Source organism: Manihot esculenta, chromosome 2 (genome assembly GCF_001659605.2).
Source record: "Manihot esculenta cultivar AM560-2 chromosome 2, M.esculenta_v8, whole genome shotgun sequence".
Taxonomy (NCBI): Eukaryota; Viridiplantae; Streptophyta; class Magnoliopsida; order Malpighiales; family Euphorbiaceae; genus Manihot; species Manihot esculenta.
Genome location: NC_035162.2, coordinates 12481004 through 12494185, shown reverse-complemented (window position 1 = coordinate 12494185; position 13182 = coordinate 12481004). Strand labels below are relative to the sequence as shown.

Here is a 13182-nt window from a genome sequence, read left to right as displayed (position 1 = left end):
GAGTCACAAGCTGACATGGATAAATCATATAAAATTTGAATAGAAAAATATTCATTATTCAAAAAAAAAAAACTTTAAAAAAATTACAATGTGTAGCTTTTTATATAAAACATGAATAATTGAGAGGATTATTTTGAGAGATCAAATAATCGATAATTTAATAATTAAAAAAAAATTAATCATTGTATTTATAAAATAATTGGTCGTATGTAGAATATATTTTAAGTATAATATGTAGGATTTGAGAATTAAAAAATAATATAATTATTATCCTTGTATTAATTTTTTAAATAAATAAATACAATCTTAGGGGACATGTCAAATTTTGAGTAGCACAATTTTTTAAACTTTTAAACATTAAAAAAATAGATTATTTGCTTTCATTTCATATCTAGCCAAAGACATGCATGTAAATCTTTTAGTATATGAAATCATCATTAGCCATCCTGTGTATTCTATTGCCAAATATCAATAAGGGTATTTGTGAATATTGAGGCAAATTAATAAATTATTTTTTATTTTCCATTATCAAGTCTCCTTTCCTCTCCAATATAATATGTTCAATATGAGTTTTAAATACTTCAAACATGCTAAAAAAAAATAAAGATATTAATTTAACATGATAGATTTATTTATTATTTTATAATTTTTTTAATAATGCTTAAATCTTTATTAAATAATGCTTAAATCTATTATAATTATAAAAATTATAAATTATTAATAGTTAAATGTTTATATCTTATTTATCATTTAAAAATACCGAAATTTAAACCGGTTCCGTGAATGGACCACCGCTTTCCTCCTCCTACAATCGCCCAGTTCCCGTCAAAAGCTCTCACCACACGCTCACGCTCTGAATACCTTCCACGTTTCAACATCTGCATCCTTTACGTCACTATCCTGATACGCCGCCGGCGAATCCTTACCTCTTTTACCTGCATACCTCCACATACAAACAAAACCTCTCAAACACTAAAAAAGAGACGGAGAGCGAGAGAGAGAGAGAGTCTCGCAAATCATAAACTCGCGTAACCAACCGCTTCGCATTTTAAACTGCCTCCCGTGTCCCGCATTATTTACGTATATATCTTTTATATAAAATCCAGTCCGATTTTGTATAATTGAAAATTTCCCTTCCCAATTCTCAAAACAAATAAGCAATTCAATCCAATTCTTCGCCGAGTTGGGATTTGAATTCTTTCTCTTGGTTTCCCCTTTCTCAGTCCGAAATTATCGCTATTAAATTCACGCTCTCTCTGGAAATTCTGGCCCTCTTCAACCTACAATCTTTTAACGGAATCAATAGTCCCTTCTATTTCACGCCATTTTTATGTAACCGTTTTCTTTTGCTTTTCCTCAGGTTTCCGTTTCTTTTTTCTCTCAAGAAAACATGAAAATACTTCTCACCATGCTCCGTTTGGATCTGTTTCTCTGTTCATTCTGAATTTCCCTCTCTTATGCATCACCTTTGTTGTATTTCCACCGTCTCCGGCCATTCCTCGACCAAGTCCTTACCCATGGCAATCACGTCTAGATCCGACCCTATTACCCGATCCCTTTCTGCTAATCACAATCACCAGACTCATATATTGAACCACAACAACAGCATCAATAGTAATAGCAGCAGCCTCATCAGCAACAGTAATCGGCCTAGCCAGCGGTTGTCGGTTCATTCGCTGTCGTTGCCGAGAGAGCAGCAGTTTGATGTCAGGATAAATGATTTAGTCGGAAATGGAATATCGGGCATTCTGTATAAGTGGGTGAATTATGGGAAAGGCTGGAGGCCGAGATGGTTCGTTTTGCAGGATGGTGTTTTATCGTTTTATAAGATTCATGGACCTGATAAGATCATCGTCAATCGAGAGATCTTGAAAGGATGCATAGTTATCGGGGAAGAATCTAAGAGAAGGATTTCGAAGCATAAGAACGGTAACACTCAGCACAAACATAATCCAGTCGGCGAAATCCATCTCAAGGTCCTTTTATTTTTCAATTTGTTAATTAATTTTCCCCTTATTGGATTTCAATTAAAAATAAATAAAAATTCGGTCAATGTTCTTAGGTGTCATCGATCCGTGAGAGTAGATCAGATGATAAGAGATTCTCGATATTCACTGGCACGAAGAGGCTCCATTTGAGAGCGGAGACGCGGGAGGATCGTTCGCAATGGATGGAGGCATTGCGGGCAGTGAAGGACATGTTCCCTCGCATGTCCAACAGCGAACTAATGGCTCCAATAGATCACGTGGCCATCTCAACGGAGAAGTTGAGGCAGCGGCTTCAGGAAGAGGGCGTAAGGGAGGAGGCAATCCAGGATAGCGAGCAAATTATGAGGAGCGAATTTGTATCTCTACAAAACCAGATTATGCTGCTTAAGCAGAAGCAGTGGCTCCTCATCGACACCCTGCGCCAATTAGAGGTACGTGTAATGGAAAGTAAGAAGAACATACTCGAATTCGGAATTCTTGCACTATCATTTATTCTTCATCTGCTTCTACAGTTTATACTACTACGCAGAATTGAGCAAATTCCATATGATTTAAGGCCATAGAAGTTAATTGAACATGTAGAAGGCAGAGGTGTTATTTGTGATTGGTTTGCATTTGATGACCATGCGTGAAGGTTTCTTTTTATTTAATTCATCCGTGATTCTTTCAGATAGAAAATTCATTTGCAGGTGGCTGTTTTGAACATTGGTATATATTTATGAATTATCAATAATTGTTAAACTTTTGATTTCCTGATTTTAGGAGTTTGTTAGCGGCCACTTGATTAGAGGCTAAATATGTAATTTTCGCTCCCCCCTCTCTATCTTATGCTCTTTGTAGGCCTGGAAAGGCAATTTTTATATGCCTATTATGTGATTTAGCCTGAGAACTTGCTGTTGCCCTGTGGTGTCCCCTTTATGCTGAAACATGAGATGTCTGTATATACATGTAGTAGATTTTATACTTGGAACATCAGGGTCTTATCAAGCATTTTGAATGCTGAATGTAGCCTTTGTTATACATTTATGCCAGATATATGCTCCTGCGTATGCATCATGTTGGAAATTCCTTGTGTTTAAATTCTACATTAGTTGCTCTGATAGTTCATAATTGTAACTGTTTTGATGTTCACTGATCTAGATAATTTCTTTAGCAATAAGACATATCTTGTAAATTGTGATTTCTGTATTATTCAAGTTATGTAGCTTTTTACAAGTACTATGAGGTACAAGGGAGATACAGAAGGTACACCTAGTTTGCACGCATATGTTCTCTATATAATGGCTATACTTTTTGTAATATGAAATAAATAAGGATTGATTATGTATTTGCATTTTCCTGCACAGTAGCATTATCTTTATAGTGAATTTTTGGAAAAAGAAAACTAAGGCAGGCTTGTGCAGTTTCAGTCTAAATGAGTTGCTTGCATTACTTATGCTGTTCTCTGTTCCGTGATGCTTCAATTAAACTGTTGACCCATAGAACACAGTAAATATTTCAGTTACTGTCAATTCAAGTTATTAACAATTTGACGTACAAATTTAGTTATATTCCATTTGAGTTTCTGATGTAAATTTTTGTATCCCTGTTTCTGCTTCAAGGTTATATTATAGGCTCTCAAGTTCTACTGATAAACTGCTTTTTATTTTGTATTTGTAGACCGAAAAGGTTGACCTGGAAAATACAGTAGTTGATGAGAGTCAAAGACAGTTCAATGATCAAGGAGCGCCTTCTATGTTAAGACAAATCTTGTCCAGTGGTAAGTGGTTTACAGTGAAATTGTTTAATTGCAAGTGTTTATTTTACTTTCCATTATGGTATGGACTTCTCAATAAATGTGTGAACCTATAATTTACAAGCTCAGCAAGCTTGATTGAGTTTGCCTGCTGAAATTTGGCAAACTTGATTGAGTTCGCCTGCTGAAATTTACTAGTGGAAAAGACATGGGTATCTTCCTAGGGTTCTCACTAGACCTAGCCAAGGGTCAGTTTTGGGCTGGAACTGCTAATTCAGCTGGCTTCATGGTTCGACCAAGTTTTACGCAGATCCAGTGCAAAATGGATATGTTCCAATACGTTTCTGGACCAATTCTGGTGCAATTTTAAAAAAATTTCAAAACAATATTAATGACCCATGCCAGATTGAACCAGCCCATGCTTTTCTTTAAAAAAAGAAAAAAAAATTCACCTAGTTATGTAGTACAACTAACTTAAAGCTTGTATATGCTATTTAATTGGATCTGCAACTTCTTTTGTTAGAAGTGTCCAAGGTGGTGCAACTTGGAATCTGAGAGCATTTGTAGACGACATACCGGATTTAGGTGGTTGCTGTGTTAAGATCTGAACCTCATGCTGACTCAAGATGGATATTGTTTCATCCCTCTATATTTGTTGTGTTGAGATCTAAACTTGATGCTGTGTTCACCCAAAATGCATATTGTTTCATCTCTCTACATTTGAAGTTTCCTTGCTGGTTACTTGTTGACAGGATAATTGCATAATGGTTTTCCCCCTTATCATTGAATTCTCCTTCATTTTTAATGTTAATCATGCATATAAGTAGTCCCATTTATCCATGCTTAGCATCTTGGCTATGTTATAGAATCCTAGATGATGTTTTTAAAATTTTTGGTTTTCCTTTCAGAAGCAAGTGCAACTGAATCTGATGATGAGAATGAGGGAGTTCATGCTGCAGAAGAAGAAACTGATGATGATGAAAATACCTTCTTCGATACTCGTGACTTTCTATCATCATCTTCCTTCAAAAGTAGTGGATCTGATTTGAGGACAACATCTTTCTCTTCTGATGAAGATGAGCTTTATGCTCTTGAATCAGAAGATGATATTGATCCTTCCATTAGAGCTGTTGGGAAAGACTATCCTCATGTTAAGCGGCGTAAGAAGTTACCTGACCCAGTCGAAAAAGAAAAAGGTGTTAGCCTTTGGTCAATGATCAAGGATAATATTGGGAAGGACCTCACTAAAGTTTGTCTTCCAGTTTACTTTAATGAACCTCTCTCTTCTCTACAAAAATGTTTTGAAGATTTGGAATACTCGTACCTCCTTGACCGAGCATATGAATGGGGAAAAAGGGTATGTCTCCTTGTAGTAGATTTGTATTTTCCTCTCTTGTTCTTCATCCAAAAAACAGTATATTAATTTTTATGCATGTCTTTGCTTCATCAACTTATCAGTAGTTCACAGCTTCTGCTTCCATTAAACAAGGTTCTGTTTCTTTTATGAAATTTTACTTGGTTCTCAAATTGTCCATCATTTAGATATAGAAGTTGTATCATTTGCATGTATGTTGGGGCACATACATATGTCTTAAATTCTATTGAGTTGCACATAATTTTAGTTACATTAGATGTGTAGTGAGATGCATCTTGCTTGCGACCTATATGGGCTGTTATTAAATTTGATAGAATGTATGTACTTGTGGGATTCTCTTGCGTACTTCATGAATATCAAGGTATCACAGTACTCATTTTTTCCGCTCTCTCTCTCTCTCTCTCTCTCTCTCTCTCTCTCTTGTTTTAAATGTTTGGTACATTTGCATTCTTAACTGCCGCAGGGTAATAGCCTTATGAGGATGCTTAATGTTGCTGCTTTTGCTGTATCTGGATATGCTTCAACCGAGGGAAGAATTTGCAAGCCATTCAATCCATTATTAGGGGAAACATACGAGGCTGACTTTCCAGATAAAGGCCTCCGATTTTTCTCTGAGAAGGTGAAGCTTTTTCCTGATAGTAAAAAACATATGACGAACTGATTCAAGTTTGGACAATACCCTGGTGCTTTTTTTCCCTGGATAAGTTATGTGAGAGTCTTGAGAGATGTATATGCCTTGTTTTTCACCAAGGTAGATTAGCTAAGTTCTTTTTTTTACTATTACTAGCTTGTTTAGACACCATTCCGTTCTAAAACATTGAGAAAATGGTTGTTAGTTTTTTTTTTTTTTTCATAATGACAAACTATAAAAAAAAAAAAAATTCAAGACAACAGAGATTAGAGAAGACAAAACATTAAGATAATGAACCTTAGTAGACGGAGAAATGATAATTAAAAACAAATTTTTGGGGCAGTCAATCAATCACTAGAACAAAAAATGTGACTCAGGAGTCCCCAGAAGATGATGTCTTCTGTTTTGGCAGAGAAATAAACCTTGATGTGCTGTTGCATTAATACTGACTCACTGGTGTGTTACCTAGTAAAGATAGTTTGTTTTTCTTCAAAAATTCCTTGTGCCAAGAAGCTTACTGTTCTTGTCAGGTCAGTCACCACCCCATGATTGTTGCATGTCATTGTGAGGGTACAGGATGGAAATTTTGGGGAGATAGCAATCTAAAGAGCAAATTTTGGGGTCGCTCAATTCAGCTTGATCCTGTTGGTGTTTTGACTTTGGAATTTGATGATGGAGAAGTTTTTCAATGGAGCAAGGTATGACTATTCAGACTATACCTTTGTAATGTCAGGCTCCCATCTGAAATTTGATTTTTTTAAATTTTAGGTTACAACATCAATATACAATCTCATATTGGGAAAATTGTACTGTGATCACTATGGTACAATGAGAATCGAAGGAAATCGTGAATATTCATGCAAACTGAAATTCAAGGAGCAGTCCATCATAGATCGTAATCCTCACCAGGTGTGCACTCTCTTTCTCAACTGGTAGTTACATCCCTTGATTTCTATATGTGCCTCTGATCCATAGATATCAAGCAGTTTTATCTTGTCAAGCAAGGGTACTAGATATATGGTGCAATCAAGTGGTATCTTATCCATATCACGTAATGTCGTTTGTGGGAAATATTGGTCATCATGGCATTGTATTTCCCACTCTTGCGGTGAAACTTTTCTTTCAAATGCCAAAATTTAATGATTTTGGATGCTATAATAAATAAAACGTTTACAAATGTTCTAATAAGTAAATAAAGATAATTTGCTTCAACTTTTTCAGGTGCATGGGACAGTTCAAGACGGGAAGGGTAAAAGAGTGGCCACTCTGTTCGGAAAGTGGGATGAGAGCATGCATTACATGAATGATGACTGCCCTGTGAAGGGATCTCTAAAAGATGCCCGTGTGCTTTGGAAGCGAAGCAAGCCTCCCAAATTTCCCACCAGATATAACTTAACCCGCTTTGCCATAACATTGAACGAACTCACCCCAGGACTTAAGGTTAGCTTGAGTGTTGTTTAAATTAGGTGTTAAGCAGTGGAGCATTGATTTCTGACACTAATTGTTATCTGCAGGAAAAGCTGCCGCCTACAGATTCTAGGCTTAGGCCAGATCAAAGGTACTTGGAAAATGGTGAATTTGAGATGGCGAATTCTGAGAAACTGCGACTTGAGCAGCGGCAACGACAGGTAATTTGCTCCCGCGTTAGAGTGTAATTAATTGGTCAATTGAGAATAAAGATGCAAAATAATGTACTCAAATCAAGGTTATATACCCAAGTTTGATACATTAGGAATCAAATTCATATCATATGATGCCTAGCGCGGCATAGTCCAATGGTAAAGACATCAAATTCAATATGGAAAGTCCTGGTTCTAGTCCTCCACCCCCATATTCCCTTGTCCCCCTATGATTCACAGCATGATATGTGAACTGGCCATTCATAAGCCCATTTCTTGTTTTGTTATTCTGATGACATGCTGTTTGGGTTTGCATTAGGCCCGGAAGATGCAAGAGAGGGGTTGGAAACCGCAATGGTTTGAAAAAGATAAAGGAAGTGATTCATATCGTTACATTGGTGGATATTGGGAGGCCAGGCAACAGGGAAATTGGGAGTCATGTCCTGATATATTTGGCCAAGTTCCTAATGATCAGCTCCTTGATTAAAGTTCAATTGCCATCAAATTCTTTTTCCATTTTTTTGGGGATAGATAGCGGATAACTGCCGGTGTTCGGTTGAGGTGCTCTATGAAATCCCTGCAAGTAAATTAAGATCCTGTAATAAAAGATATTCTTTTTCTTCTTTTGTTTTCCCGAATCACCCTTTTCTGGCCCATATAATCAGTAAATTCACCTCAAGTTGTTATCATATTAAGGTATATTTATAATATGAAAAGTGAAGAGGCATATAGATCAGAAATAAAAGTGTTGCTTTTTGTGGCACTCCTCGTCTCTCACTAGTTTGAATTCCAGAGGATAATGCAAATGCCTTTTGACCCATATAAAGTTATAAACTTGACGCTATCTGTGTGATATTTGATTTGTGATTTTATGGCCTTGTGTGGTAGGATAATTCAATTTAGAAACTTTCTCGGAATTTATTAAAATTTAAACGAATTACGCAAGCTCACAAAATCATGGTTGGTTTTGTGAGATGACGCAATGGGGTGGTATTTTGTATTCTGACAAATGACGAATTGAAGAAGAATATAAGGTGGTGATATACCATCTGCTGCTAGCAAAAGTTATATCGTTGTGTTTTCTCTCTTTGCATGCTAAGATTAGATGGATGTGTGACCCAACAATACCCCATATCCCACGGCGTGATGCAGCCGTCCAATCAATCTTGATCGTTCAATCACTAGCTTTTTGAAGAGAACTAACCAACCAGCCATCCTTCTCTAACAGCTATACAAAACAAAACAAAAAAAAGATCATGGGTGTTTCCAGTTCTGCTTCTCTCACGTCAGAGTATCATATTCTTGTTATTTCTCCATCTTTTTATTTTAAAAGGCGAGGATTTCCTGGATAAACATGCAGACTCTTCACTTATTTTTTTCTAATTTTCTTTTAAAATTCCATGTAATGTCATCTCATGTTTCCCCATCTCTCTTATCGGACAACAGTTTGCTGATGTTTCTTGCTAAGATATAGACATATAGTCGCTGAGGTCCGTTACAAGCTAGCAGAGAGTCCAGATATCTAAGGCTATTCATTTTAATTTTTCAATCACTATTTGATCGTTTGGTCTTTCCCTCTCGAAATACCCTTCGGTTAAGTTCAGGCTCCCTGTGGTTAAAAGGATACAAGTTACATAATATGTTGATAGTAAAATATTCCATGACTTTCCACTAGATATAAAAAATTGAGGCGAGCATGGTGACCTGAAATAGAAAGCTCCCCCAAGTACACATCTTAAGGTGAAGATTCAGAAGAAGAAAAACAAAAATTAGTAATTCCCTCCTGATAAAAATAATCACAGGAAAAAGAAAAAGAAAACAAAAGAAGGGTAGAAAGCAAATCTTTGCTATCAATAACAGCATTGAAAATGAACTGCCAGAGAATATTCATCTACCTGAAACAAATATCAAAAAAAAAAAAAAAAGGAAAGATATTGAGTTTGTCCATCTGATCGGAGTATATTTTCAGCAGCATCATGGTACCTGTATTTGATTTCGTTACAAGACAAAATATTGCTCTTAAAGCTGGTGGTTTTATGCCTTAACTCATCCTTTGGGGACCATACCAGCCCAGTTCCATTAACGACAACCAATGACACCTGAGCTTCTGATGATGCCAGAAACTTTACAGTTTTTAACAGTGAAACAACTCTCACTGTGTTTTCTTACCCAAGCTCCCATTCTCAGACCAGTCTTGGAATTTTATGGTTTAACAAAACCACCACACCTTCCACATTTACATAATTGAGTATCCGCCAATTGTATCTTAAATTTTAAAAAATAATAATAACAATAAATTCACATATTTATAACTAAGTTTATTGATGTTTAGATAAGAAATTTGTCATCCTTTTGAAAAAAATTATTTCATGTAATTATTATATGTATAATAATTATATTTTAACTATTAATTATATTTGGGATCTATAAAACTACTATAATCAACCATTATAATATAACTGCGCATACAACCGTCCTATCATAAAATTCTTGATTGTATACACAATTGAAATGAACCAAACAATGGACCTACATTTTTCCTGTCACGAGACTCAGGTGAGTAGAGAAAGATAGGTCACAGGATTGATGGGCCTAGTGCAAATGGAGCGCGTATAATCCACCGACCACCGAAGAGTTCCCTGAACACTGGCCATGAGAGTCATCGGCGGAAACACCAGATTGCGTGTTTTGTTTCGCTCGTCTGTACTTATGCTTATACATGTCCTTTATTTTATTTTTTTAAATTTTCCTCCTCTTTGTTTTGACATTTTCTTTCTACTTTTATAATGACAAGTCCATGTTGAAATCAATTCCACCATGAAATTTGTTTGCCTCAGACTGACCTAAGAATGCAAATTTTTCTTGTTAGGTTTGACGTTTTGACATTGACATCTTCCTCTATTTTCTATTTCCCTTCTGCTTTGTCCCAAGGAAATGGAGAGGAGATTAAAATGACTTTCCTTTTTTTTTTTTTATTTGGACATCTATTTCTCTTCAAGTTGGTTGGATTTTTTTTTGTCAATACATAGTTCATTAATAGGTATTGCGAGATAGAATTAATTATATTAAAATATTTAAATGCTTTCATTGTTTTGACACGTAGGATTGGTCCTAATTTATAACTTGCATGATAGAAACTTATACTAGGATAATATAGTTCAAAATATAAAAATAATTATACTCCTTTTTTCTTTGGATTCAACAATTTATTCTAATATATGGTACAAGAAAAAACAATTTGTTCTAATAATCTTAATACATTGCCGATGAGTTTTAAGAAGAAACACGTGGGTTGTTCTCTTTGGTGATGACGTGCACACGTTGCAAAGAAACGCATGGGGTGGCAGAATTTTCTATTGGAACAGAACACATCCGATCCAATTTAGAAGAAATACGTGGCTAATTTAGAAAACTTCCACGTGCATATCAGTGAACGACGATGATGTCCCCGTTGAACTGTCCAGGGGCGGAGACAGCGTTGCACGTCTGACTGTTGAGAAAGTGACGTCGTAACATGGCCCCACAAACAGACAGACAGACAGACAACTAAAGAAGAGGAAATAAAAAACACAACGTGGGTCCGATGATCCTGCCAGCTCAGGCCGCCCCGTTCCAACTGTAAAGCGACTGTTTGGCTCGGCCGTTTCCATCCAATTTATAATTAAGAAGAGAAGTCAATTAAATAATTAATTATGAGATCAAACATTAAAAAATCCGTTAAATAAAAGATTCAAACGCAAATATTGATATTAAAAATGAATATCACCATCTCATTAAACAGACAAGAGTTGTGCATTGAAATTAGCTATGGAGATGCATGGCCAAAAATGATTAGAGGATGATTTTTCTAGGATTATTATTATAATTGGTAATTAAAAAAATGAATTGGGATTAAATTATTTAATTTCAACGGACAATACAAATTTATTAATATATATTTGAAGTTAAATCATGGAGATCATATCAATGCCACCAACTAATTTTGTTTTCATTACTAATTATGATAATAATTACAATTGAAAGAGATTTATAATAAACTTATAAATTATTAACAAGCCAACGTAATTTAGTGGTAACTGTATTAATTGGACGAGGTAGACTCAATACGTCATTCTCATATTCATAAAATATTTAATATTTCTTTGTTTTGAGAAATTAAAAAAAAATTGATTAATGACAGGATAATCCAAATTAAGAAGTTTTTAATTGTCTGTTTCTGGGTTGTCGTGAGTCTTCTGCATGATATCTCCACAGTGATTGTTTGGTCAACTTCTTCTAAGAAAATATTAAGTCTTGTTTGATATTTGATTTTCTTTTTCTTGTATTTTTAATTATAGAGTTTGTGTTTTCTGAGCTTATCATTCAGACAGAAGAAGATAGGGTTCAAGGTCTTTCATTTTCTTGCAACGAACATGGACAAGCTAATGTAAAGATAAATCTTAATGATATGTCTTGTTCTCGTTCTCCCCTTTTGGTTCCCATTCAATAATAAATGCTCCTATTGGGTTTGTTATTCTCTCAATTAAATAAATATAAATAAATTTATAAAAAATTAATTTCTCCTATAATTCCTAGCTTTATTTAAAATCAATTAAATAAAATAAAATAAAATTATTTAAAACAAATTGTAAACAAAAAAAACCAATTAATTATAAAATTATGTTTTTCTCTTTTTTAAAAGATTATTATCTTTTCAACTTGATTCCTGTTGCCAATTGGAGCAATTCAATAAGGAAAATTGGAAGAAAAAAAAAATGATGGGTAAAGATTGCAGGGATATAAGGGATGATATTGTTTTTATTTAGATCTCTCTCTATATATAATTTTTTATTTTTTGTCTGAGAGATCTGTAGATGACTCTCAAGTAAAACAACAAAACCAGAATATGGATATATATAATAATTTAAGAGAGAGCATATCTTAAAAATCTTGCTTTTATATGCAATTATTTCTACAATAATGCAATTCTCAAAAAATAGAGGTTGTAAATTTATGCTAATTTTTGCATTTTCTTTTAAAAAGAAGTATCTTTTCTAAATTGATTACTTTCAAAAAAATGAATTTGATACGCAAATAAACTCTTTTTTATTTGTATTAAGTTTTTTAATAATATATAAATAAATAAAAAAACGAATAGCATAATGTTTAATATTCCTTTGATAGAAAGCAAAGCTCAATTATTTAAGTAAACGGTGTTGTTAATTCTTCAATTTATTTATTAGCTTCAAGAAAATAATACACTCATTATTAGCCACTACGCTTTTTGCACTTTATACCACCAAAACAAATAGCAACAAAAATCGTAATTTTCATATAAATTAATAATATTTTAGTACAAAACAAAAGATAAATTTATTTAATAACCATTGTTATGTGGAAAAGGCAGGTAAACGTGTAATGTAAAATAACTTTGGATTGAAGCTTAAAACAAATGGAAGAATTACTACTTCCCATATTAAAAAATAGAAATTTAATGATGAAAATGATGTTTTATCACTTCTCAATTTCTCATAACTTGGCCAAAATAATTCTTATTTATTTATATTTTATTTTAAGGTAATTTATGTTATTAGGACCATCATTTCCATGCTCCAATGTTATTTTTATTTTTTAAAGTTATTGCATATAGATAATTGAATGTATAGTTTATTATGTAAATTAGATATGTGAGTTTTAAAAATGCCTTAAATACACGTAATATATATATTCTTTCCTTTAAATTAATTTTTAAAATAATTAAATTTGATATACGAAGACTTTATATAATATTTGTCTATTGTGTCTTATAATGCAATTAAAAGAAGAAAAAAAAAAAAAAAAAGGTGAGAGGATGG

General features: G+C 33.9%; 1 protein-coding gene across 4 annotated transcripts; it reads left to right on the top strand.

The window, feature by feature from the left end:
- Window positions 1-895: 895 nt before the first annotated feature.
- Window positions 896-8037, top strand: LOC110609090 (oxysterol-binding protein-related protein 1C). Of its 4 annotated transcripts, none has more exons than XM_021748427.2 (10): window positions 896-1976; window positions 2063-2419; window positions 3648-3747; window positions 4635-5080; window positions 5562-5717; window positions 6260-6427; window positions 6498-6638; window positions 6951-7169; window positions 7244-7357; window positions 7668-8037. In XM_021748427.2, the coding sequence occupies exons 1-10, from the start codon at window positions 1458-1460 to the stop codon at window positions 7833-7835; spliced, it is 2388 nt and encodes a 795-aa protein (XP_021604119.1). In that variant the 5' UTR covers window positions 896-1457; the 3' UTR covers window positions 7836-8037. The 4 variants fall into 4 exon arrangements, with proteins under 4 accessions (XP_021604119.1, XP_021604118.1, XP_043810188.1 ...); XM_021748426.2 differs by having other exon boundaries at window positions 899-1976; window positions 4632-5080; XM_043954253.1 differs by lacking the exon at window positions 896-1976 and having other exon boundaries at window positions 2299-2435.
- Window positions 8038-13182: the final 5145 nt, after the last annotated feature.

Excerpts from the sequence above, each read along its gene's own strand:
- LOC110609090 (XM_021748426.2), top strand. The coding sequence starts at position 1,458 with ATGCATCACCTTTGTTGTATTTCCACCGTCTCCGGCCATTCCTCGACC. Across the intron at positions 3,748-4,631 it reads AAGACAAATCTTGTCCAGTG|AAGCAAGTGCAACTGAATCT; the intron begins GTAAGTGGTTTA and ends TTTTCCTTTCAG. Across the intron at positions 6,428-6,497 it reads AAGTTTTTCAATGGAGCAAG|GTTACAACATCAATATACAA; the intron begins GTATGACTATTC and ends TTTAAATTTTAG.